We start from the raw sequence: 26831 nt of genomic DNA, 5'->3' as shown, positions 1-26831 counted from the left end.
GCAGACTTACAGTGAGGACACATTGTCACAGTATAGGTCTGAGGTTCTGGTGCTGGGTTGCAGTACAGATTGGTATTTGGATTCTGTACAAAACATCAGAGTAAGAAAATATTGGAGGATCAACTTTATTGGCAAAAAGGACAATCAATAATTTAGAATGTAAGTAACAACATTTACCCATCAATAAAGTTTTTAATACTTAACATTCTATTATCGAGGTATGGTTTAATGCATAAGTCCAACATGGGTTGGTCTGTCTTTCTGTGGATCTCAAGCCTTCTGTGGTCTTCTCTTGACCCAAGACATTCTTCAAGATTTTAACTTGATCAACTTAACTCTAACATAAAAATAAAATCAATTAGTAGCTTCAATTCTCAGGAACTTGTTGAGTGCTTCTCTCTCTCTCTCTCTCTTTCCCCCCCCCCCCGCTAAACTTCACAACTGATGCTGATTGCTGTCCGTTGAAAACAACTTTTCAATAAATTCTGCTCACTTTCTCTTAAGGCAATTGTCTTTAGCTGTAACACTTTATTCTTAGCCTGATCTAGATTTCTTATGGCAACCCCCAAATCAATGCCAATGAATGATTGACTGGCAATGTTCCTTGCAGGTGATCCATTGTGGGCACCTTGCCTTTCTCCTGGTGAGAGCCCCTCAGCTAGTGGCTGTTGACAAGTTCTATTCCTTTTGACAAATAACTCCCCTTGGCCATTGCAAAGATCTCTGGCAAGTGTCCTTTTTTGTTCAGTTTTTCAGGAAGTGTCTCCAACATTTGGCCCAGGGAGTGCACCTGTAGCTCAACAACTAATCGTTTTTTACCGAAGTATTTATAATAATTGACCAATGAGAAGTATGCTCCTGACATCCTTACAATGACTCAGTCTTAACTTGTACCCGATATCTAGCAATTGGGTCATTCTTCTAGTCAAGTATTATCCCAGTTTGTCTTCTGTTTCTTAATAATGCTGAACATAATGGAAGGCAAATGTGTCCCAATTACAATCCTGTATCACTCCTGTTTATTTTCTTCTTAAATCTACATTGTAGTGTTGACACTCAAGAAGTATTTAATTTAGCATCTCTTTAACAACATCCCAACAACACCAATACATTAAGGCTTTCAGTCACTAACCTTGTGTACAGGACAATTTTCTATCTGAAGCCTTACTACCACTTGCACAAATGTGCTAACGAGCTGACTTCTAACAGTTCAGCAAAGGCCCACAATACGCTGCCGTTTGGTTGTCAAGAAATAGCCAGTTAGTTTTGTTCAGTCTGTGGTGATCTGGTAATCTGGCTTACATTGAAGGGAAGATTCCACCATGACAGTTCCTGAGCTGATTCACTCCACACAGATCCCCGCTGTTGTCCAGTGGTGAATACTGATCTTGAACATGGCTGTATACCAACCTTGGCCTCAGCCCCTTTTTCAATGATCCTTGTCAGGTATTTTTGCGATTGACTCCTCCTGCAGGGCCAGGTGGAAGAGTACAGGCAGCTGAAGGAAGCTCTTCATGCAATGCCAAGCTTCAAAAACCTTGGACTGAATCCAGGCACACTGCAGAAACAGAATCAGGCACGACAAGAACATCCCCGGGGTCCTGACAGAAACCAGTCGCAGGTCACTGAACAGAAGGTACAGCTAACTTAAGACAAAATCTTTCACAAAATTCAAGGTTGCTGAGTGACACAAATATTAATGACAAATCAAAGCTCTGAGCAATCCTACTATTGTCAAGACTAAGTTCCTGAAAATTGGCAACTGCACTGTATAAAATATTTTTCGGTAATGTTAGTAAAATTGTTAACAAGGAGAACTTGAAGGAAGAATCAGACAAATGCTGTTTTGTTTCAAAATAAATTCTCTGATTTTCAAGAACTTTGTCTTGCTCGGTGTTTGCCATGTGGGGTGGATTGGCCTGGATTTGATGTGTTGCCCCGGAGACATATCTGAGTCAGCGACAAGAAGGGAATAGGATTGCAGGCCCAGATCCAGGCAGTGAAGTCAAGGCTAGGCTAGGCATCTTTCTTATTCCACACCTTTATTGGTGTTGAGAGAATTGGGATATTTCTCTCGATTGTATAAGTGACCTCTGCAATGAGGAATCAATCTACCCTTTAGGCAAAGGCTGAACATTTGACTCTCTGCCCTGTTTGCTTGTTCCATTTCCTTTCGCCTCCTTGCTCTGCAGTGACTTGGTGTAAAATGCTGGGGCATCTGAAGCTGGGTATATTTTTCAATGGGATTCTACTTCCTGATGTCCTGTCTTCAGGTTGCACAGGCAGTTTGGATAAAGTTGGGCCCTTGGCTCATTGTCGATCTCTCCTCTCCTCCCAGAGTAACATCTGCTAACCCTGACCCCTTCAGTGCTGTAGTATCCATCAAAACCACAACTTGCCTTAATTCCATCTGAAGGGTGACGCATCTGACAATACAATACGTCCTCAGGGCTGCACTGAATTGTCAGCTTAGCTTAAGTCAAATCCATCGACCATGAGTTAACAACTGAATTAAACTGACATCTGAAGGTGACAGAGGATGCCTAGTCCCATCATTTGCTTCTTTTGATCTTGGGAAGATTTTCACTCCAGGATGATTGGTGACAAAAAGGGGGAAACATGGCTGTTTCAGCCAATTCCAAGTTCAGCTCATCCCATTACTTTCCCGTGATGCCACTCCCTATTCACTGACTGGTTCGTCTCATTTAGTTCACCTCTCCTTGGCTCCCACTTTTTGACTGGCAGAGGGTTCAAACTGAGACTTCTGTGTAGGTGCTGTGTTGGCTGTCTGGGATGGTGAGAGTGGTGTTTATCGTGCAGAAGGTTACACGTTGGCCTTTTAAGTCTGGGGAAAATGCTGCTGGCATGTGGATCTCAGCTCCATGTGATAGCCCTGTCCCCTGTCTCGAGTGAACACCCAAATCCTTTAGCAGGTCTTCAACCCCTAATCTCTTAGCTACAGGCTGTACTGAGGTAAACTGACTCCAGGTTGAATCAGATTCCATGCTCCAGTAAAATTGGGAGGCCTGTGTATAATATACATTGAAATTCCTATTTATTCCCATTTTACTGTAACATTTGCTGAATTTCTCTGTTATAGGAACAGTGGTTGCGAGACAGGTTGGTGAGCATGGGAGAACAAATGCTGACCTCCCAGCATGATGGTGGGCGAGAAGCAAAAGAAACTGTGGTGAAGGACCAGCTTAAAGAGCTGCCACAGGGTCATGCTGGCTTCAGGAACGTGCCAGCCTGGGATTCGAACAGCCTGCAGATTGAGGGAGCCAATCGAGTGCTGCGATTCACCAGGACAGTGAATAGCCTCCAGCCTGACAGGCAGGTGAGAGCTCAAACCTTGATGCAAGCAGGGGTGGAGAGTCTGCAGTTGGATGGAGTGGAATGGAGATGGGGTAAATGTCACTAGTCCAAGAGTTGTGGTTTAATGGAGGGGTGAAGGGCATGTAAGAACTGAGTGGGTGGAGTGGCAGCAAGTTTATAAATGGGAGAGTGGATCGAACTGGTCCTTCAGAAATATTAAAGTTGTCATTTTGCAATGGAGTTTTGTACAGAGGGATGATAGGGTGGGGAACAGCGTATCTTGAGGGAAGACAGTGGTCTTTCTAATAATATAAACCTGACAGGGAGGGGAGGGGTCTGTCACTTTTTAAATTAAATCTGTCTCTGTGATGATGATCATGAAACTATCATTGATAGTCACAAAAATAAATCTGGTTCACTAACATCCTCGAAGGAAGGAAATCTACTATTCTTACCTGGCCGTGCCTACATGTAACTCCAGAGCCACAGCGACATTAAAAACAAAGAAACATAGGGCATTCAGTCCATCGAACCAGCTGTGTCGATCAGTGGAATCATAACTGACCATCCCTCTTAATACCATATTTTTCTCTCTAAACCTTTAGCCTCTAGAAATCTACTTCTTAAAAATATTCAGTGACTTGGCTGTCTTTTGTGTTAGGGAAGTTCCCATGTTTACCATTCTTTGAGTGAGGATATTACTTTGCATCTTAGTCCTCAATGGCCTATCCCACATCCTGAGACTGTGACCCCATTCTAGTGTCCCTAGACATAGGAGACATCATCCCTGCAAACAGTCTGTACAATCCTGTTAGAATTTTATATGTTTCAGTGATCTCCCCATTCATTCTCCTAAACTCTAGTGAATACAGGCTCCGTGTACCCAATCTCTCCTCAATGAATAAATGTGCCAACCCAGGAAACAGTCTGATGAACCTCTGCTGCACTATGAGGAAGTAACGGCCTAGTGGTATTACTGCTAGACTACTAACTCAGAAATTGAGAGATTGAGAGTGTGGTGCTGATTTAATCCAGAAAACCTGGTGGGAATCTGGGTTCAAATCCTGCCATGGTAGATGGTGGAATTTGAATTCGATTCTTTTTAAAAATCTGGAATTAAGAGTCTAATGGTGACTATGAAACCAGTGTTGATTGCCAGAAATACCTGTCTGGTTCATTAATCCCCTTTTAGAGAAGGAAATCTGCCAATGTGTGATTCAAGACTGTCAGGAATGTGATTGACACTTAACTGCCCTCTGGGCAATTAGAGATGACAATAAATGCTAGCCTAGTCCACACCCCGTAAATGAATGAAACAAAACACCCTCTATGGCATGTATATCTTGCCAAAGAGGCCAGAGCTGTACACAATATTCCACCAATGCTCTGTTAAGCTGCAGTAAGACATCCTTGCTCCAATACACAAACCCTCTTGCAATGAAGGTCAACAGGCCATTTCCTTCCTAACTGCCCACTGTGTGTGCATGCTTTCAGTGACAAGTGTACAAGGACATTCTACTTTCTTTAAACATCAACATTTCTCACCGTTTAAATAATACTCTGCTACTGCATTCTGTTTTTCTACTGAAGTGGATAACTTTATAATTATTCATGTCACACTGCATCTGGCATGTATATCCCTACTTGCCCAGCTTGTGTAATCACTCTGCAGCCTCATTACAGTTTAGGCACCATTCACAATTCCAAGTGGTTTTGTGTCCTGTGCAGAATTGGAAATATTTTGTTTCTTCATTGCTGAGGTTTTGTGAATACCTGGAGCACAAGCATTGCAATACCTCACTCTTCATCACCTTCCACTATGAATTAGGTCCTATCTGGCAGCCAATTCTCAACCCATGCCAGTATATTACTCCCAATTTCATGTACTTTTATCTTGCACACTAATCTCTTAAGTGGAACATTATCCATAAATTTCTGGAAATCTAAATACACCACATCAGGTGGTTCTCTGTTATCTGTTCTACAAGTAACATCCTCAAAAGAAAATCCTACAGTGCATTTGGCAAATGTGATTTCCCTTTCTTAAATTCACGTTGGCCTTCTGATCCTGTTGATATTATTATATCCTTTATATAGCCAGCATTTTCCCTATTCCTGATATTAGACTAACTGGACTGTAATACTCATTTTTCTTCTCTCCTTTTGTGAAACAGTGGGAGTACATTTGCAACCCTCCAAGAATCTACAATCCACAGAATTTTGGGAGCTGACAATGCATTTGCTATTTGCCATTTCCATGGATGTCATCTTTTGTACCCTGTAAATTAGATTATCAGATCATGGATATTTTTCAGCTTAATTTATCCAGCATCTTTTTAAAACCAGTATTAACTTCCTTCAGTAACTCCTTCTCATTATAGACTTGATTCCCTTACAGTTCTGAGAAGTTATTTGTGACTTTTTCCCTGAAGACAGAAGTAAAATGTTAATGATTTTTGAGATCACACTGCAGCACCCAAGAACTACAAAAAAGCAGAAGAAAAATATCTATACAATGTTTTCAAGAAAAACGGGTACCCAATAAACACAATCCGCCGATTTCCTCAGAAACAAACCCAAACAAGCAGACACAACACAACCAAAAACTATAGTCACACGATTCTTACATCAAAGACATATCAGAAATAATTTCCAGACTACTCAGACCCCATGGCATCATGGTAGCCCACAAACCTCCTAACACACTTACACAGCGACTAATGAACCTAAAGGATCTATCAGATACCACCAGCAAAACTAATGTCATTTACAAGGTACCACGCAAGAACTGTAAAAAAACATGATCTTGGACAAACTAGCAGGAAACTTGCCACCAGGATACATGAACACCAACTGGCCACCAGAAGACACAACCCACCTAACACTAGTTTCTATACATCCAGACAAAGAAGGACACCACTTTGACTGGGACAACATACACATCCTTGGACAGGCGAAACAAAGACACACACGAGAGTTCTTAGAGGAATGGCATTCTAACCAGAACTCCAATAAACACATTAATTTAGACCCTATCTACCTCGCCTTGAAAAAACGAACCGGAAATGACATTTTCCACCTCAAGAAACAAAGACCTGTAAATAGAGAGGTGGGATGTACCACCAGCACTTCACCAGAGACGCTCACTGATGATGTTACCTAGTAGGATGATGAGACATCTGAAAACAAACCTTTCAGCTCAGCGAGCTAACTTACATACTTAACAGAAGTAAAATATTTGTTGAATTGCTGTGTCACCTATTTGTTCTCCCTTATCAGCTCTCCCATTTCAGACTGTAAGGGACCTACATTCCTCTTCACTTCTTTTCTTTATTCATGGAGAAGCTAATGTTCCTTGCAAGTTTGTCCCTATGCAATGTAACCACTCTTACTCAATCTCTTTGCTGAATTGGAAACTGCTCCCAATCCTCAGGTTTGCTTCTTATAAGACTCCTTTTTGGATCAAATACTATCCTGAATTTATTTCATTAGTTATAGTTGGACCACTTGCCCTGAGAGGTGAAAGTGAGCATTGCAGGTGCTGAAGATTAGAGTTGAGAGTGTGGTGCTGGAAAAGCACAGCAGGTCAAGCAGCATCTGAGGAGCAGGAAAATCGACATTTCAGGCAAAAGCCCTTTCTGATTCCTGATGTGAAGGGCTTTTGCCCAAAACGTCAATTTTCCTGCTCCTTGGATGCTGCCTGACTTGCTGTGCTTTTCCAGCACCACACACTCGACACTTACTCTGAGAGCTACCTCAGAGAGCTGTATCAGCATCAGGAACTCTCCACATATAAATAAAGAGTGACTTGGTGATGGGATACTGGCCTCTGTGGAGTTGTTTCAATACCTTTGTTGTTTCCTCTGTTTAGATTTAGGATCCTAGTTTTGGATTGGATTACTCCACTTTCTATCCCAATGAAAAATTCCATCATCTTTATAGTCACATTTCCCTAAAGAACCCTGAACAACAAGATTCTTTAATTAGCCCTTTCTCAATGTACAATATCAAATCTTGGATCATCTTTTCCCTGATTGTTTCCTCAATTTACTGATCTCAAAAACCATCTACGTATTCCAGGAATTCATCTGCCACAGTAGTACTTTTAATATGGTTTGCATGATCTACACATAGACTAAAGTCACACATGATTATTGTACCACCCTTGTTGAATGCACCTCCAATTTCCTGTTTAATGCCATTCCCTACTTTACCACTACTGTTTAGAAGCCTATGGACAACTCCTTCCTATGTCATCTGTCCTGTTTTCCATTTCTTAGCAGCACCCAGACTGATTCCACGTCGAGATTTTCAGCACCGTAATCCTTTCTCACTGATTTCATCCTTCTCTAACAACATCTCAGAAAACCTTTGGATGTTCAGTTAGATGTTTTGGTCACTCTGTAGCCATGACTACGTAATTACAACCATGTTGTACCCATTTATAACTACTGCATTGTTAATTTATCTAGCTTATCTGAAAGAACACCTCAGTAACTTTAGATTTGTATTTTTACACATTTCTGTACTAAGGCTGTCTTTGGTGCTGTCCTGTTTCTCCCCTGGCTTCAATTCTGGTTTCTATTTCTTTATCTTTGTTTCCCTCTCTTGTATTTCCTCCCTCAGGTTCCCATCCCACTGTGGTTGGTTCGTAACCAGCCTTTTAAACATCCTGGCAAGCAACTCCATTCAAGGATGGGCGAAAATGCTGGGCATTGATGCTTACATTCCATGAAAGAATAAACTAAATTAACATGCACCTTTTCAGAATCTAGTTTAGTTCAATAGGATCACCACACATTCTTATAAATTTCCATATGTATAGACCCGATCCACTCCATTTTGCCTCCTCAGTCAACTCCCTTATCCCAGGAGTCAATCTGGTGAACCTTCTCTGAATGGTCACCAGTCCAAGTGACGTCAGTCTCTCTGTTGGAATTCTGAGGGAAGCACGTCATTACAAACTTTGAGTGAGCGCAGTGTAGCTGATAAAATGCCAAGTGAAAGTCATTGTTTGCTGATACTGAGGAGCAGGCACTTCTGGCTGACCTGGGGAGGCCTCCCGTGATCTACTTAATTCAATCCCATCTGTTTTCTTTGGAAAGATATATAGGGTATGAAGGTGATTTGGGATGAAGTGGGTGCTTGGTGATTGGGGTATGTGTGGGTCTTTGGAACCCCTGCTGTTTGAACGTCAGGCCACTTGTTGGAACAAATAATACTCTCAGTTCGGCTGAAAGAGAAGAGAGACTTCCTGGTGATCGTGCACCATATTTGTGAGTGTGTATGCAGTCTGAATATTCTTTCTGTTGTTAAATGCTGTGTGAGACACTGGATGATATAGAGAGATTTGATTGGAAAATTATCAGTTTTGTAGCATAATCTTGTTTTACTGTCCACAGCACTCCCTTTTTGGAATAGTGTAGGCATGTTAAACTGTAATGATTAGACAGCTTCAAATCTAGGGATCTTCAGAAATTTAACAAATTTTTACAGATATCATTGCATCATTGATTAATCTAAATGCTTGATTTTAAAATGAAGTATAGTTTCTTACATTATTTAATCAGAGCCATACTTTTTTTAATATACGTTTTTATTCATTTATATACCTTTTCATGAGCCACCAATTTACCTACAATGAATTTCTGAATGGACAATAACATTTTATTTGGAATTAAATAAACATTTAATTTTCCTCTTAATGAGCCAGTTTGGGGAATTAATGGTTAATTCGTGCAGGTCAGGGAAATAAGAGGAATCTGTGTTTAAGGTGTAGATGCTTAACCTCAAAGATTAGTTTAACTGTTTCTCTGCCACTAATTCACCAATGTGTTTCAACAACTTACTTTTTTTGTCTCAGGTTTTCAACACATGCAGGGTTTTTTTCTAATTTGTGTTGTCCCAAAGTTTGAGAGAAGGAGCAAGAGGTAGGAGACAGACCGTGTGAGTGAGCGAGAAGAGGCAAGAGGTGAGAAACTGTGAGAGAGAGGGAAGTAGAATTGGGTGAGAGATGGCATGAGGGAGGCTATTCCACCCTTTGAGTGAGGTGCAGTAATGTGCAGAAATGTGCTCAATAGTTTTCTTCACTCCCAGTAATCTGGTTATGAGCATCTTGTGTTTCTCTTTGTTGACACAGAATACAAAGGTAACGGCCAATGGGGTGGATCAAACCCATCATGTTGAACAAGATCACATATTTCTGGAGGGAGAGCCCGCTGCTGGAAACCAACAACATCTTCCAACCAATGAGCAAGAGTCAGAGAATCACCTGATCAGCCGCCCGGGCAAGGTGAAAAGGTACCTCCCCCAAAGACAGCCGCCCCCTCCACTGACCCCTGTTGGAATATAGGTCCTATCTGTTGCCTTGCTGGGGCCAAACTCATCGTGCACCCACGCAGGGTTGGTAAACTATAAGTAGGTTTGATTTACTCAAAGACCTCAACAAACAGGTATTCTGTTGGGTTTTAGCAAGCATTAGTACTCCTACATACCACAAACTGGCTGCTGATCACATGATACTTTATATTCCAGGTTCCTTGATTATTTGCATATTCTCTTAAAGTGATATTACAACACCTTTGACACTAACCCTGCCTGTGGAATGGGTCTCATGAACATGGGCTCTCACTGGCTGCAGCACCTTTCACAAGTAGTTTTGATTTAGTGGAAGCTCCTGGGATTGTGTTCGGGAAGCTGAGAGTGTCATGTTTTCAGAACCTTGGCTGACCTGATTTGCCTGAAGATCCTGTTCTGTGGTTCCTGATGTGGGAGTACGTTCATTGGGCAATAACGTTTTCAAATGAAGCTGGCTGGTATGATCAGCCAGGAGTTTAGCCCAAGTCACAAAGACTTCTAAATAAAAACAGAAAGAACTGCAGATCAGAAACAAAGACAGGAATTGCTGGAAAAGCGCAGCAGTTCTGGCAGCATCTGTGGAGAGAAACCATTTCTGAACTAGTTCTTCCTCAGAACAGACCTGCTGAGCTTCTCCAGCAGCAATTTCTGTGTTTTCTTTCAGATAGATTTCTAATTCCTCCTCTTCCCCCCCCCCCCCCCCCCCCCCACCCCCGCCCATGTCTGGGGCCCTATAGGGCCTTCTTGATCACTAACCAGCAACTCCTTGGAAAGATAGAGCCACAACTCTATCCTAACTGGCACACACTACAATCTGCAATTATTCATACACAGTAAATCTCCATTCGATATGATGATGTGCTTTGATAGTTCTGATCTCATTGTTTCCATGTGTGTTTGCCCATGTGAGTGTGGGGTTTTTTTACAATCTATAAATAACCATAAATAGCCCTGTCTCCCAGGCTCGGTGATAAATGATCGATGCTTGATATTACACTGACAGGAAGGTGCTTGCTTTGGGAGAAGGGGAATATTGCTGGAATCCTCTGATTCTGATTTGGGAGGAGAGAGAAAGACTGTGATCACATGGATGTGAATCATGTGTTGATGTTATAGAGTCATACAGCACGGAAACCGACCCTTCGGTCCAACCCGTCCATGCCGACCAGATATCCCAACCCAATCTAGTTCCACCTGCCAGCACCTGCCCATAACCCTCCAAACCCTTCCTATTTATATAACCCATGCAAATGCCTTTTAAATGTTGTAATTGTGCTAGCCTCCATCACTTCCTCTGGCAGCTCATTCCATACACGTACCACCCTCTGTGTGAAAATGTTGCCCCTTAGGTCTCTTTTATATCTTTCCCCTCTCACCCTAAACCTATTCCCTCTAGTCCTGGACCCCCCGACCCCAGGGAAAAGACTTTGTCCTTTGTCCTTTGTCCTTTTATCCTATTCATGCCCCTCATGATTTTATAAACCTCTATAAGATCAACCATCAGCCTCTGATGCTCCAGGAAAAACAGCCCTAGCCTATTCAACCTCTCCCTTTAGCTCAAATCCTCCAACCCTGGCAACATCTTTGTAAATCTTTTCTGAACCCTTTCAAGTTTCACAACATCTTTCTGATATGAAGGAGACCAGAATTGCATGCAATATTCCAACAGTGGTCTAACCAATGTCCTGTACAGCCACAACATGACCTCCCAACTCCTGTACTCAATACTCTGACCAATAAAGGAAAACATACGAAATGCCGCCTTCACTATCCTATCTACATGACAGGCCACTCTTTTCCAGGATCATGATGACAATATTGTGAAGGAAGAATTTGTTACCATTTCAACATACCTATTTTTAAATTTGCCTTCAATTCATTTTCGCTTTCAAGAAGCTATGACCTGCACTCCAAGGTCTCTTTGTTCAGCAACACTCCCTAGGACCTTACCATTAAGTGTATACGTCCTGCTAAGATTTGCTTTCCCGAAATGCAGCACCTCACATTTATTGAAATTAAACACCATCTGCCACTTCTCAGCCCGTTGGCCCATCTGGTCAAGATCCTGTTGTAATCTGAGGTAATCTTCTTCGTTGTCTACTACACCTCCAATTTTGGTGTCATCTGCAAACTTACTTATTATACCTCTTAGGCTCACATCTAAATCATTTATATAAATGATGAAAAGTAGTGGACCCAGCACCGATCCTTGTGGCACTCCAAGAGAAGCTTGGATTCCAGTGTGAAGCCACCTTTTCGATACTTGCCGTCGAGACCCCCATTTGAATAATGAGCCAGAAGGTGGACTTGTCCACAGCATGATTCAGTACCTTGCAGTAGGATAGAAGAAAATGAATTGCTGGAGACAAATTTAAAAATAGGTACGTTGAAATGGTAACAAATTCTTCCTTCACAATATTGTCGTCATGATTGTGAAAAAAAGTGACCTGTACTGTACAGCTTCTCTGAGGACCTGATGCATTGTTTAATTGGGTTCCTACCATTTTATTCACTTTCTTCCCATCTCACTGGCAGGTGGGACGAGATTATTAATGATGTGAACACGGGCAATGATTTTAAACTGCGCGGTCAGACAGATCAATTCCGAATCCCCTCGGTGCAGAATCATCGAGAACCTCCAACAGTCCCACCTCATGTCACCAGGAGGCAGTGGAGTCCAGGACGTGGAAACACCAACCAGCATGTGGACCGAGTGAGTGAAGGGGGAGAGGAGCCTGAGGAGGAGGAAGAAGAGGAGGAGGAGGAGGAGGAGGCAGGTAGGGGACCGCTGCTGTCCATGCCAGCATTCACTGTGATAAGTTTAACAATAACCCAGGCAAAAAAAAAGGAGGTTGACAGTGTGTCCCTTTTTCTGTGTTTCCTCTTGCTCTTCTTTCTCACACTCCCACTCTGTCCTTTCCTGATCCAGTTTACCCTGCTCGCTCGCTCACTCACTCGCTCGCTCACGCGCGCACACACACATAGCTGGATACTTTTGACATTGGGACTGCCATCACTTGCATCTCTTTCAAGGTAGCTAGTGCATCCTCAGAAAAAGCTACTCTTCCTTTTCCCATCTGAGTCCTAACAGTTTGATATTGGTCCCTTCAGCGTTCTAACTTGGAAACTAACCACTTGGCAATCTATTCCCCAGGATGGAAGCTGATGTTTGCAGTATGTAGCTGGTTCTCTGCACTGCATGGTCCCTTTTTAGACTGACGCTTAGCTACACCTATGAGTAACTAAAATGAAGGGTTGCTATTGAGGGCAACCTGTGTACCCAGTGTGCAGCATATTCCTGATTGCATGGCTGCTCACCCGTGCAGCTTAAGGGAACACTTGTTGGAGATTCAACTCACTGACATCTGGTATAGATGAGTCACAGCTTCCTCATGGCTTGTGCATTTTGAGTTGAATGCTGTCTGTGGTGATAACCAGTAGCTTCAGACTCATCTATCTACCTCTTATACTTGGCCGATCTTGAATCTCATGTTAGACTTTCTGTTATCTTTCATGGAACATTTTGATCATTCATCACCCTCCCCCACCTCCATTGATTCCCATTCTTATAATAGAGTTTGTTTATGTAAACATCACTGTGACACTGACTGACTACTAAGCAAAGAGGGGACTAACGGATGACATAATTGAGTATATTATTAATAATATAATAATAATAATATTTTCATTAAGGTAAACGGTGGGGGGGGGACCTAAACTAGAGATCATCACTAAAAGTCCAACAGAGAATTCAGGAGAAATGTCTTTACCCAGAGAGAGATTTAATTATGGAACAATCTATCACATTTGCAGCAGATAGAATAGATCCATTTAAAGGGAAGCTGAATACACAGGTTAAAGGATTAAAAAAAAAGTCAGACTAGTGGCCTGTTTAGTGCTGGAAATTCAATGTAAAACTCTATTATATATTATATAACTAAAATGATCCCAAAGGATTTCCCAAACAATGATATACTGTTTAACTGTTGTCACCATTGTGTAAAGCCATGAAATTCAGTTTGTGTGCAAAGTCCTTGTGTAGCATCAAGACAAATGATCAAATTATTAGCCTCAGTGTTGACCAGGACATTGAGGAAAACTCCTTTGCCCTCTTTGACTAGTGCCATGGGATCCTTATATTTCATGTATAGGAGCCAGAGTGTCCATTTCATATCACAATCTTCAATTCTACTTCTGTAATCTCCTCCAGTCCCATCCCTCGAGTTCGCCTTCCACCAGAAACACTCCAAATGAATAAGCAATGACTGAGATTGATTACCATCTCCAGAAAAGACTGTCCAGAGGGGACTTGCTTAGACATTTAAAATTTATCATCTAAAATGTAAAGCTCACAGTGAAACCTTCAAAATGTTTAAGGACTGGACATCTTGACTGCTGTTTATGCCAGATCAGAAACTTAAATCTGAAACTCTATATAAACAGAAGGAGTAAACTCCCACCACACGCATGTGCAGTATGCACTGCTTAAATTCAAACACGCACACTTAAACTGCTTCAGCTTTAAGCTTGCTGGGGCTGTGGAGGAGGGAATGAAGTGCCTGTAAAAGGGAGTAAAGGAGGGAGGCAGGGGGTGGCTATTGGGGGAGGGGAACTGAGGAAGGAGGTGGATGGGGGGGGGGGACAGTTCTCTCCCACACAATCGCCCATCGCTTGCCTGCCCCATTGCCAGTCATTGCCCTGGAGCATAGGAGATTGAGAGGCTACCTGATAAAAGTTTACAAAATAATGAGAGATATTAATGGTAGTTGTCTTTTCCCTAGGATGGGGGGATTTCAAGACCAGGCGGCACATTTTTAAGGTGAGAGGAAATTTAAAAAAGACTTATGAGACAAATGTTTTACGCACAGGGTGGTTCACATGTGAAATGAACTTCCTGAGGAAATAGTGGTTGTGGGTACAATTAAAATATTCAAAAGACATTTGGACAGATATATGAGTAGGAAAGGTTTGGAAGGATATGGGCCAGGAGGAGGCAGATGGGAATAGTTTAGTTTAGAATTATGTTCAGCATGGACTGGTTGGGACGAAGGGTCTGTTTCCGTGCTGTATGACTATATGGTTTTGACTATGACCCCGCCCTCACTTTCCTCCTCATCCTCATTCACACCATCCAACCCACCCACCCACCTCCTGCTGAACTGTTTCAGTCATGTTCTTTTCTGTGCACTTGCAGTTCCTTTCAGTGTAAATCTGAATGATACATCATGCAGTGTTTCTGGAATCATATGCATTTGTGTTTCTGACTTTCCCAGTCTATGTGAAGATAAAAGTCACCTGTGATTAATGTGTTGCCTTTGTACATGTCCTTGTTCTCTCCTGATTTATTCTCTGACCTATCCTATAGCTACTGTTCAGTGTTAGACTACTCCCACTAATATTGTCTTCCCTTTGTTACTTCTTTCCTCCACCTGTAAGGATTCTATATCTTCAGATCCAAGATAATTGGACTTACTCCATCCCAAAATAATTGAGCTACCCCAACATCCTTTCTTTCCCGCCTGTCCTTTTGAAAAGTCACCTTACCCCTGAATATCTAGTTTTCAGTTTTCATCTCCTTTAAGAAGTTGCCCATCTTATTTTTTCCCCATCAATTATTGAATTGACTTAAAAGAACCCCCGTTCTGCTGATCGCATGCCCTTAAGTAATGGCAGCCACTGTGATATCCTTGCACAATAAACATAAGACAAAGTACAGCCTGTAGAAATTCAAACCCCAACAATTTATTCTGTTGTGCACACGTGACCATATGAGGGTGATTCTCAAAGCCCAACTATCCATAATATTCCTTTGATTCTTCCCAACTGCCTTTTTCTTTATGAACCTCTTAAAATAAAACTTTGATCAAAATGTACAAATCTAATTTTTTCCATTACCAAGCATCTTGACTAAATTGTGTGAGGGTCACAGTTTTTTTCATGACTCTTCTTGGTAGCCATTACACCCATATTTGATGTTTCAATTTAACTAAATTGAGTTCAACTTAAGATATCTTTCTTTCATGTCATGATTCTTTCTGTTGGGATTGTTTTTCATCTACTGACTGTTGTAAATATGGCTTCAGGAACAAAACATTGTGCTCTGCTATCTTCTAAGAAGCAGTTCTGCTGACGTTCAGCCAGTCATGGTGCAAGTTGTGTTACAATAAATTAATCTCAAACTAGCAAATGTTTTGTTTAATGAAATCTGAAGATTGTTAAAACAATTGCTAGATACAAATTGAAACAAAGTGCAAGTTTAACAATTTACACATTGCACTCCACTGCTTGATTTGAAGCTGAATGATATGTTGCTACCCTAGTAGCATTTCCATGAAATTTGATTAAAAAAAACTTGAAGTCACTGTTAGACACAATGTAATCTGGGAGCCTTCAGCAGTAATTAATCTGTGCAAAACACCTGGAATTTACAAGTTCTTTTCTATTAATCAGAAATCCATCAACCACTTTGACTATCAATCGCAATGGACAGCCCTTCAAATTCTGTGCAATCAATCTGATGCCTCTGCCACACTCTAGCTAGCAATTTATACGTTTGCAAAGGTTCTAGTGGCAATTTTCCTATAGCTGGATATATTCTATGCTGTTTCACAATGTCGTGTATATCAATATTGGCCACTGAAGGTAACTTCTCACTAGATTGTTTTGTCAAGTTCATCCCCAAGTATTATTCTGAATGCTATATAGCAACTGCAATCTTTATCTGTCAGGAATCATGACATGGGCACACCATATTTAAAAAATCCTTTATCTGCTCATAATCCATTCTTACAAAAAGAAAGTGCCTGATTTCTAAATCCAGGATCTGTGCTGGTGCCATTTGTGATATTGTTGTGCACTATTGCCTTATGATAATGTGATTACTATCCCTCCAAAAGTTCTCCCCATTGACGCTTGGCCTCTTTTTGTTCACCTCATTCCAAGAAGCAGCTCTAGCACCTTACTCTTTGAATTGAAACTGAGGAAATAGGAACTCTGTCCCAGTTGGGTTCAGGTGTAAACTGTCCAGCCTGTACATAATTTCTACAGAGCTTTGCCATTTCAGTCTCTCCCAACATATTGGATTAGTAAGAATGTCTTCAAACTGAATTCACGTTTATGACAAACTCAACACTCCCTCCTCTCTTTTTTTTTCTGAACTAGTCACTTATTTTCTGCTCCACTCTGTCATCTCATTTCCCTTCCTGTCTCCCTCGTTCTTTTCCCTGCCTCTGTCTCAATTTCCACTCCTGGTTAAAACACCCAGCACCATGTTTTCCCCTCCCCCTATACAAGCCCAGATCTCTCATCCCTAATCCTGGCCTCTGGCTTCCCTAATCCTGGCCTCTGGCTTCCCCTCTTTGCCTGCTCCATTAGAATACACTTGTAATGCCACCTGCTGGGCTTTTGTTGGTTTGCAATCTGGTTGTTTCTGTTTTGGTCTTTATTTTTAGACAATGAGTCGGATACAGCAGATCAAAATGATGCTGAAAAGCTCTTAATGCACACCATGACTTCTAGGAATAAGATGATTGCACAGGAACCACTGGTGAGTACCCTGACTGTGTTAAAAATCTGTTCCAGGGCTTTCCAAATTGGGGGTCGGGATCTTGGGTGGGCCGGTGAGCTGAAAGTTTGGGGTCACAAGCTCAGATGCAGCAGCAGCTGCCATGGAACTTCAGCGAAGTTATGTCAGTTTGAACCAGGAATACACTTCAGTAATAAAAGACCAGGAACAGCAACTTTGTGTTTAATTAGTGTCTTTAATGTAAAGTGTCCCAAGGCGTGATGCTTTGGGACTAGGGGATGAAGGACTAAGAGTACTGTCAAACAAAATTTGACACCGAGCCACATAAGGAGGTACCGGGACAGGTGAATGAAAATTTGCTGAAAAAGATTTTGAAGAACTTGAGAAACAGAAGTGGGAAAGAGTAGGCCATTTGGCCCCTCAAGCCTGCTTCTCCTTTCAATATGATCATGGATATTAAGGGAGAGGGAACAGTGCAGAGAAATTGCATTGAGGTTGAAGATCATCCATGACTTGGTTGAACAGTGGAGCAAGCTCAAAAGGCTAAATGGCCTACTATCCACCTACTTGCTGCGTTCCTTTGGTTTCTCTAGTTGTTGCTAAGCTCCACTTTCCTGCCTGCTGTCCCTACCCCATTGTGACTCCCCCTTTGTAGATCAAAAAGTACTAAGTAACTCAGCCCCAAATATACCCCACAGACCCGGTCTGTACAACTCTCATGGTAAAGTATTCCAAAGATTAATCACCCTTTGAAAGAAGAAATCTCTCCTCAGGACCATCTTAAATTATTTTGGGCCTGTCTCTCCCCTGCAAAGAAGGTTCAGAAGAGTCTGAAAGGAGGAGAGAAATGCTTTTGTGAGGAGTTCCCAGAATGTAGGACTTGGCTGGCTGTGGGTCATGATTAAAATGATTAAGGTTGCGGTTGTGCAAGTGAGCAGAATCGGAAAGCTGCAGTAATTTTGGAGAGATCACTGTCAGAAAATATGTTAGAGATTCACTTGTTCATGCATTATTCACAAAGTTCTCTTGTTTGTTTTAAGTTTAAAGAAGGTCTGTTCTTTAGATCTTTGTGAAGGTGTAAGTGAAACACAGGATGAATCCAGCAGCGAAACCAATTTGTGGAACAGTTCTCTGTTTGTTCTCCTGAACTCCCCATCAGAAGCTCATTTAGGTAAATTAGACGAGAAGCCACCCCTGAGACCCACAATGAGCTAAACTCACCCACGTGAAAAGTTGCCTGAAATACAGAAACTGCAGGAGCTAGAATGAACGAGGCAGAAAGGATCTGAAATGCTGCACTATCTACCCATTTCACTGCTAAAATATTAGGTATTTTCATATTAAAAAGCAGTTCTCTGCTGCTACTTATTATATTTACCATAGCTGAGTTTTGGTTTAAATCTGATCACATTGATTTTTGTTTTAATATCAGTCCACATTCTGAGGGCCAAGCCTTCATCTCAGAGTGCCCTAAAGCAATGGAATTACCCCTCTAGTTCAATCGCCTCTTTGAAGCCTCCTGTGAAAGTCTTGGTCACCTAGCCTCCTCATATCTCCTAACGTGACTCACTAGCATGTCGTATGCCACACCTGGAGATGTTGTAGTGCTTCAAAGGTAGTGCTATGTAAATGGTTGATGTTGTTGTGGTGGTATCACTTGAGATGTTTGAAATGAGCCTTCTCTGTGGTTGGTTAGTCAGAGAATCTGCTGAACCAGTCACAGACTCACTTACACCATGATGTAACCTCAAATCTCAGAGAGAAGTTTACTTTGTACCAAAGAAAGTCCAGACCATTGTTACATGGTGTCTCTGTGGTACAGCCCCTCATCAATTTTAATACCTCTCTCTCCTCCTCTCTGAGAATCTTCTCTGGGATCCACTTAGACACCGAGCTCCTCTCTTATTCCTTCAACTGAAAGTAGCCACAACATCCTGTTATGAGATGAAGCCTCACCACTTCTCATCGTGTCCTGTGAGCTATCTGATAGGTTTACTGCCACTATCCTGTATCCTGTTAGGGATCTAAAGGGACTGCTTGCACTTGGATGGTCAAGAAATATCACTTGGAATTCTAATGATAAGAGGCTTGTGTATGAAACAGGACGTATTTTATTGCATTATAGTGGGTAGTACATAAGGCGTACCTCGTTATTAACCCTTTTTAGATCTTTGTGCCTTCTCACCAGGTTGCAACCTAATTCCTTGCAACCTAGTTCAAGATTGTCACAGCAACAACAGCATTTGCATTGGTGCATCTCATTCTACAGAGTCGTAAGGAAAAATAGACATGTCTTGGACTTTAGTGTCAAGGCGGCAATGTTCTTGAAACCTCTTCAAATATCTCTGGGAGAGTGGGCTGTCAACAGACATATTGCCAGAAAGCCATCGTTGCTTTTCCTGCTCTCGATCATTAAGTGCAGTTCTAACCTGCCATCTCTTCAGATCCCAGATATCGATCAGGATCCAGCTCAGGATCCCAATAACCAGGGAGAAGATGAGTTTGAGGAAGCTGAACTTGAGAGGCCAGATTTTGCGGGGAAGGTGCCAGGACTGAAGGAGCAGCAGCTCCTCATTAAATCCATTCCAAGGGTAGGTGAAAGCCTAGAGCAGAAACATTTTCAAAGTCAATGTTCACCATTGTGTATTTTTACTCATTCATTCAGGGGGTGTGGGAATCATTGGGGAGGTCTGTATTTATATTCATTCATGTGGTGTGGGTGTCACTGACCAGGCCTGCATTTATTGCCTGTTCCTAATTGCCCGGAGGGCAGTTAAGAATCAACCACATTGCTGTGGGTCTGGAGTCACATCTAGACTGGACTAAGTAAGGATGACAGTTTTCCCTTCCTTAAAGGACATTAGTGAACCTGATGGGATTTGCCTGTCAGTTTAATAATCTTGCGATAAAACTATTAGAACGTTGCCTACCCTAAATTTATTCTCCATCCCTAACTTCTCACGAAAGGAAATTGTGTACAGGATGTCTCCTTTTCCTCCATGTCATATCTGCCTCTGGCGCTGCCGTGTTTGCTGTAGGTTTGGGTGAAGTGTTTAGGTTTGCCTGAAGCTCTGTGATCCTGCCCAGAGGGAGCTTCTGTCTTCACTAATGTAATCTGGTGAGGATGGAGCCTTTGCAGCATGCAGGAGGCAGGGGAGCAGGTGGGAAACATTGCACACAGCTGCATGCAGAGCCTCACGTAGCAGGTCTGTGCACTTACACTGGCACTAGCTGCATGGAATGCTAATGTCTCATTCATTTATCATCTTGGATCTGAGACAAGGCAGCAGTTCATCACCATTGATTCATTATCTGTTCAGAAAGCTGTGCTGGAAATGGTGACAAATATGCAATGCTGAAGTTTATTTTCCACAAATTGTTGAGAAAAAAAAAAGAGTAATCAACGTGTGGCAATATCCTTTTTCCCTTTGCTTGTTTGTGAGTCTTCCTGTCCACCTCCCCAACCCCCATCCCCCTACTCCTTGTCTGTACACTCTCTCTAACTGGTACCCTCACTCCCTTCCTCGCTTGTATTCGCCAGTTGCCACTCTCCAGTTCTCCCAGATCCCATACTGCGCGCGCGCTATTAACCCAAACCTCTCTCTGCAACTTTAGCCAGTGGAAAGAGCAAAGGTTAATGCTCCTCCTGGCATACAGAAGATCATAAATCGCTCCAGTTTAGTGAGTGTGGAGAAGTATGTTTTAAAATTTCTTATCTTCCTTTTCTAACTCCAGGGGGTTCACGTTGCAAGTAAGGAAGGAGATGAGGCTGTGGACGAGTATCAGGAAGATGTGGAGACAGAAAATGTAAGCAATACCTAGAGGCTTTTTTTCAGTCAAAGGCTAGTGACGTGAATTGACAGGGGATTTGCTCTGTTGGCTGAGGTAGACTTTCTCTGGAGGCACCAGCAATAATCATGAACCACCTTGGCTATAGTCAGACCCCATGATCATGCCATCGGAACTCCACGTTCAACAGGCGAACCAATACAGATAATATTTATTAAGAATTCTTCACAAAGAATTAATTGTGGTTGGACTGTTTTTATCTGGCTCTTTGCATTTCTTAAATCTAGTGCTTCAACTGTGATCAAAGTGGGTCTCAGGAAAAGGGTATATCTTTAGCAGATCTAGGAGTAAATTCCTTTTAATTTGAATATCCACCCACCTGAACCTTATGCAGTCCAGCTCAAATCCAATTAGCATATTTTGTGAATTAGTATGGTATAAATAGATGGCTTAGCACTTTCAGATATTTTGTATCTGAAATTCTTTATTGCTTTAATTTGCTGGACACTGCCTCTGTATTGATGAGTTCAGAAATGTTAAAATCCAATTAATAAATTCCAATTCTGAAATAAGTGAGAAAAAGAAACTCAGTCACTCCCAATCCCTCAACATGGTTTGGTTGTGATTTTAAACCAATTATGATTTGTAATGACTGAGGACCGTGATATTGATAAGTGATGCTGTGAATAAGAGTTTGGCTGAACTGAAGTAAGAAATGATTAAAATGGATGATTGAGAAGATTTGTCCCAGAAATGTGTGCTGTTATTCATAAACAGGCATTTAGATAATCTGGACAGACTTCAGGAATGAAAAATACCAATTGTTGCTAATAAGCCAGTGACCCATGGTAAACAGAAAGGAATAATGCAGGAGATAAAAGTTGTGCCAGGGATATTGGATTGGAATATTATTAAAATATGGAACATTTAGGATTAGTAAAACATGGGATTTAAAAGGTTCAGCTGGAAAACAGTATGTTCTTGGTATGCATTGCAAACTCTCCAACAATTGGAGATACATTTTGGTACAAAAGGCAAAGGTAGGACTGATATAATTAATGGTAGGGCCTTGTGTAGAACAGAGGGACCTAGGGGTTCAGGTACATAGCTTTTTGAAGTTTGTGTCACATGTAGACAGGCTGGTTAAAAAGGCATTTAGCATACTTGCCTTCATTGCTCAGTCCTTTGAGAATAGGAGTTGGGAAGTCATGTTGAGTTTGTACAGGACATTGCTGATACCTCTTCTGGAATACTCTGTCCATTTCTGGTCACTCAATTATAGGAAGGATATTATTAAGATGGAGAGGGTTCAAAAGAGATTTACGAGGATGTTGCTGGGTATGGAAGGTTTGAGTTATAAAGAAATACTAGATAAGCTGGGACTTTTTCCACTGGAGTGTAGGATGTTGAAAGGCAACCTTAGAGAAGTTTATAAAATAATGAGGGGTATAGATCCAGTTAATGGTAGTTGTCTTTTCCCAGGATGGGGAATTTCAAGACTAAGGGGTACATTTTTTTAAGGTGAGAGGAGAGCGATTTTAAAAAAGATTTGAGAGGCAATCTTTTTACACAGAAGATGGAATGAACTTCCTGAGAAAGTGATGGATGTGGGTACAATTACAACATTTAAAAGACATTTGGGTAAGTATGTGAAAAGGAAAGGTTTGGAGGTATTATGGGCCAGGAGCAGAAGGTGAGACTGCCTTAGTTTGGGATTATGTTTGACAGGGACTGGTTGGACTGAAGGGTCTGTTTCAGTGCTATATGACTCTATGATTGTGGTTTGGGATTTGTGGAGAACCTATGGATCTTTCAGAGAGATATGGATGAGAAATAGGACAGTAATATAGCCTGTGATAAAGGTGATCCAAATAGTGGACACTGTTTAGAATGCATTAAAAACTACTTCCTAGATCCTTGTACTTGAGTTAGTCCTGAAAAATGAAGTCAAGCAGGTAACAGGTGTCAGAATACATGAACACTTGGGAAATAATGACAGCAACATGATTCAGCTCAGAAGTTGAGATGAGAAATATATCGATTGGCATAAGACATTATAAAGAATCATGCATGGTATGAGGAAATGCAGATGCATGGATGGAGTTGCTGACAGGAAACCAGAATTTTCTTAATGAGTCAGAAATAAAATCCCGGAGATGCTGGGTATCTGATGTGTAAACAGCAAGAGCTGCAGAAACTCAGCAGGTATTCTTTGAAACTCAAAGAAGAGTCATAGCAGACTCAACGTGAACTCAGTTTCTTTCTCCACTGATGCTGTCAGGCCTATTGATTTTTTTTTTTCTAAACACTTGCTGTTTCTATTTTGCTAATGACTGTTGCTTGGAATGAATAAGGATTGAACGTGGTGTACACCAGCAGTCAGTGTTGGTTTGAGTCCAGCTTTGCTCTCTGCATGCATTAGTTTGGATTTGAATGCAAGGACTACAATATTAAAAATTACAAGTGACACAAAGGTATTTATCAAACAACAAAGATTGTTTAAAAAAATTAAGAATAAACAGGTTGATAAAATTGACAGTGGTGATAATCAACTAGGTAAAAACAATGACTGCAGATGCTGGAAGCCAGATTCTAGATTAGAGTGGTGCTGGAAAAGCACAGCTGTTCAGGCAGCATCCGAGAAGCAGGAAAATTGACATTTTGGGCAGAAACCCTTCATCAGGAATAGAGGGATGCTCTATTCCTGATTTAAGGGCTTTTGCCCAAAACATTGATTTTCCTGCTCCTTGGATGCTGCCTGAACTGCTGTGCTTTTCCAGCACCACTCTAATCCAGACAGTAGTAATAATTTAGGATAGACAAATGGAATGATGAAAAATTATGATTTGGAGTTTATTTGGACCCTGAAGAACATTGATAAAATGTGAAGCATAGGAATTTGCCTTGATAATTCCCTCAGGTGTGAGTAGGTGAAAAGCTGTAGAGAACTGGGCACTGCCAGCGATGATAAATTACAATTATAAAGGGAGACATGAGATCATTGGATCTATTTTCACTGGAGAATAGAAGGCTAACAATAAGTTCAATCCAGCTCGTAAAAATAAAAATTTTAGTAAATTCAATAAAGAAAGATTTCTTCCTGTCATTAAAGATCAATGATGAACCACCATCAACTTAAAATTATCACAGAAAGCAGCTAGGAGAAATGTTATTTTTGTAAAGAGCAGTTAGAAGTGTGGAATGCTTTGCTATGCTGTGTTCAAGGTAGAGACCAGGACATTCTTTCTGGCAAAACTGATGAGCTGAGGCAGAGTAAGATACAGGTATCTGGGGTGTACAGAGGATATTGGAATTAATGTTTGATTGCTTTAGTAATGAATAACACAGGTGGGACAGGACAAATGACCTCCTCCATGGTAAATCCATTTTGATTTATAAAGTCTGCTGTAACATGGACTGGAGTAAAACTTAGAATGCAAGCGTCTGAATATAAGAGGTGTTTTTGTGTAAAGTACACAGTCCTTGAGAAGAGGATCAGTTAAAAAAGAGTTCCTTATTTCATTCAGATTTTGACATTCACATTATTACTATTGGATGGACTTGGGCTTGACACTATTCCAATTGCATTTGTTCCATCTTATTTTGTTTCTTGGGATAGGAGGACAATGGAGGGGAAATGGAGGATGACCATGAAGATCCTGAACTCATTCACCAAGAAGCCAATGAAGAGGATGCTGGGGTACCAGATGATGAGGCCAATAAAGAAGAATACTGAAGGGACTGATTTCAGTGGCGCAAACATGGGATCATTTCTTGTTTCAAAAGGGAGGGATTGGTGAGAAGAATTGAAGACTGAAAGCAGGATCCTGTCTCATGGTGTGTGCAAGACTGAGGCTGACCTCTGGTATCTAAACATTACATTTTCCCGAACTGCATTTAACCTCCTGACAGCCATCCTGACCACAGTGATTTTGTCCAATAGTGACATTTGATGGACTTATTGGTGCAGGGAGATGTTCTGCTTTGCCTCATTATATTATCTGTGTAAACATGATGGACTATGGTGAACATTCGGTTCCAGAGATGGGCAAAGGACATCTGAAGAATGTCTTGTTAATGGCAGCACCTTGAGTGAACTAGAAAGGACAAATAAGCAGCCAGTTCAGTGAAGTAATGAGTTCATTGAAATAATGAATGTGTCATATTTTGACTTGCATTGTTCTGTAGCCCAGCATGTTACATATTGGATTATTTTTATGATAAGAGTATCAGAAAGCTTTATATGACTTGCACATATTCTGTGCAATTGATTCAATGAAATCTGGAGACTGTACTATCCCATTGAGTATGTGGTACTACAACAACACAAATACAGACCAGCAGAATTTGTGCTTTTCTGTCCTGCAATATTGTTGACGGTAAACCTATCTGTACATGTTTGGACTCAGCTTATTGTTTACCAATAATTCAAATGATGGGACTCCTTACTTCCATCTGTCATCCTCCTTTCTTCCAGAAGCTACAAGCTCTTAAACTCAAATTTAGTGTCATCAGATTATTCATTTGCACTGCTATTTCTCTTGCTGAGACATCCCTGACATTCATCTGGGTTTCTTCATTTAAACTTTTAGCCATAGAACAATGCTGCTGCCTAGTGATGTCTGTCTCTTTCCTATGCCTGGCAACAGCACAAATTCATTAGTGTATCTCATTATTCCTGTTTACCTGGGGTAGGAGATTATCACACAATCAGCTGGTGGAGCTGGCCTGAGGGGTCCAGAATCTGGTTCGGTGCAATGAATTCTATTCAACCTCTTGTTGCATTTGGGTACATCTACTAATTTCTTCAGTTGACAGTGTAAGAGAGACTTTGATTCAATTTTTGAATGAGGGCGACGACCAAAATGTTTTAATATCCTTTCCCAACATTAGAAAGGAAGATAGTGTTTTAAATGGATCAAATGACAGATTCTAGCCAGTAGCTGTGACATTCGAGTAACTACAAGACCGTTAGCAAGATACAAATTGCACTCAATAACACAAATCTGTGTGTGTCAGACACATGGAATGTATCATATGCACAAAATTCAAATTTTGTGACAAAAACTAGGTGCCTTCTGCAGCCGTTGTGGAGCAGACACTGCCTCACAAACTTTGTAGATCCTCCAACATCACAGTGTTTATAATCTGTAATCTCAGACATTTTATGCTGTGAAATTTCTGTGCACAAAATCCAAATATTGAGATTTTTTTAAACAATTGAAATAAAATGTCATTGCCCATGTACAGTCTGGCAAATATTGTGTATGTTTAGTGTGTGAAACATTGTAACTAATTTTACAATTATCGAACTCCTATCTCACCACTTAATAAAATTCCTGTGTGTTTCTCCTCTTGTCAGAACACCAATATCAAAACCAGGACAACTTTTAAAGAATAAAGAAGATAAGAGATAATTAGAGAGATTTAAGAAGAATATGGGGAAATATTGTGAAAAAGGAGGTACTAGTTTGGAAAGGGTTTCCAATTAGACATAAGTTTCAACAGAATAGTTTACTTTGACATGGGACTTCAGTTGGGAATGAATAAAATAGTCAAGGTGCTAAATAAAGATATTGCCTTAGTTTTTGTGGGGAAAAATGAAAATTTGGATTGTAGAATGAACAGAATTTGGTCCAGAACAGTTGGTGCTAAATACATTACTAAACTAAGGTACATATAAATATTTTTTTCCTGATGGTTTACATCTGAAAATCCTGACAGAAGAAAGTGGTGGACACAAAGTTTTGTATCTAAGCACTGAAAGATAGCATTGGGCCAGACAGCAGACTTCTAAAAGTCAGGTCTTATTTAAAGAACATTGTCATTCTTTAATATGACTCTG

At 41.0% G+C, this 26831-nt stretch overlaps 1 protein-coding gene across 3 annotated transcripts in view; it reads left to right on the top strand.

The window, feature by feature from the left end:
- LOC140487069 (uncharacterized) overlaps positions 1–26245 on the top strand; it is a 58788-nt gene extending 32543 nt beyond the window's left edge. For 2 of the 3 annotated variants that reach the window (XM_072586510.1, XM_072586511.1), the window contains 8 exons: positions 1475–1636; positions 3101–3337; positions 9455–9615; positions 12208–12449; positions 17124–17218; positions 19642–19788; positions 20933–21004; positions 24606–26245. In XM_072586510.1, coding sequence (XP_072442611.1) covers positions 1475–1636; positions 3101–3337; positions 9455–9615; positions 12208–12449; positions 17124–17218; positions 19642–19788; positions 20933–21004; positions 24606–24722 — 1233 coding nt within the window. In that variant the 3' untranslated portion in view covers positions 24723–26245. Of the gene's footprint in view, positions 1–1474; positions 1637–3100; positions 3338–9454; positions 9616–12207; positions 12450–14453; positions 14492–17123; positions 17219–19641; positions 19789–20932; positions 21005–24605 lie in introns of those variants that run through there. The other variant, XM_072586512.1, reaches the window with a different exon arrangement.
- Positions 26246–26831: the final 586 nt, after the last annotated feature.

This window comes from Chiloscyllium punctatum, chromosome 16, assembly GCF_047496795.1.
Source record: "Chiloscyllium punctatum isolate Juve2018m chromosome 16, sChiPun1.3, whole genome shotgun sequence".
Taxonomy (NCBI): Eukaryota; Metazoa; Chordata; class Chondrichthyes; order Orectolobiformes; family Hemiscylliidae; genus Chiloscyllium; species Chiloscyllium punctatum.
This window is presented reverse-complemented; position numbering and strand designations above follow the sequence as displayed.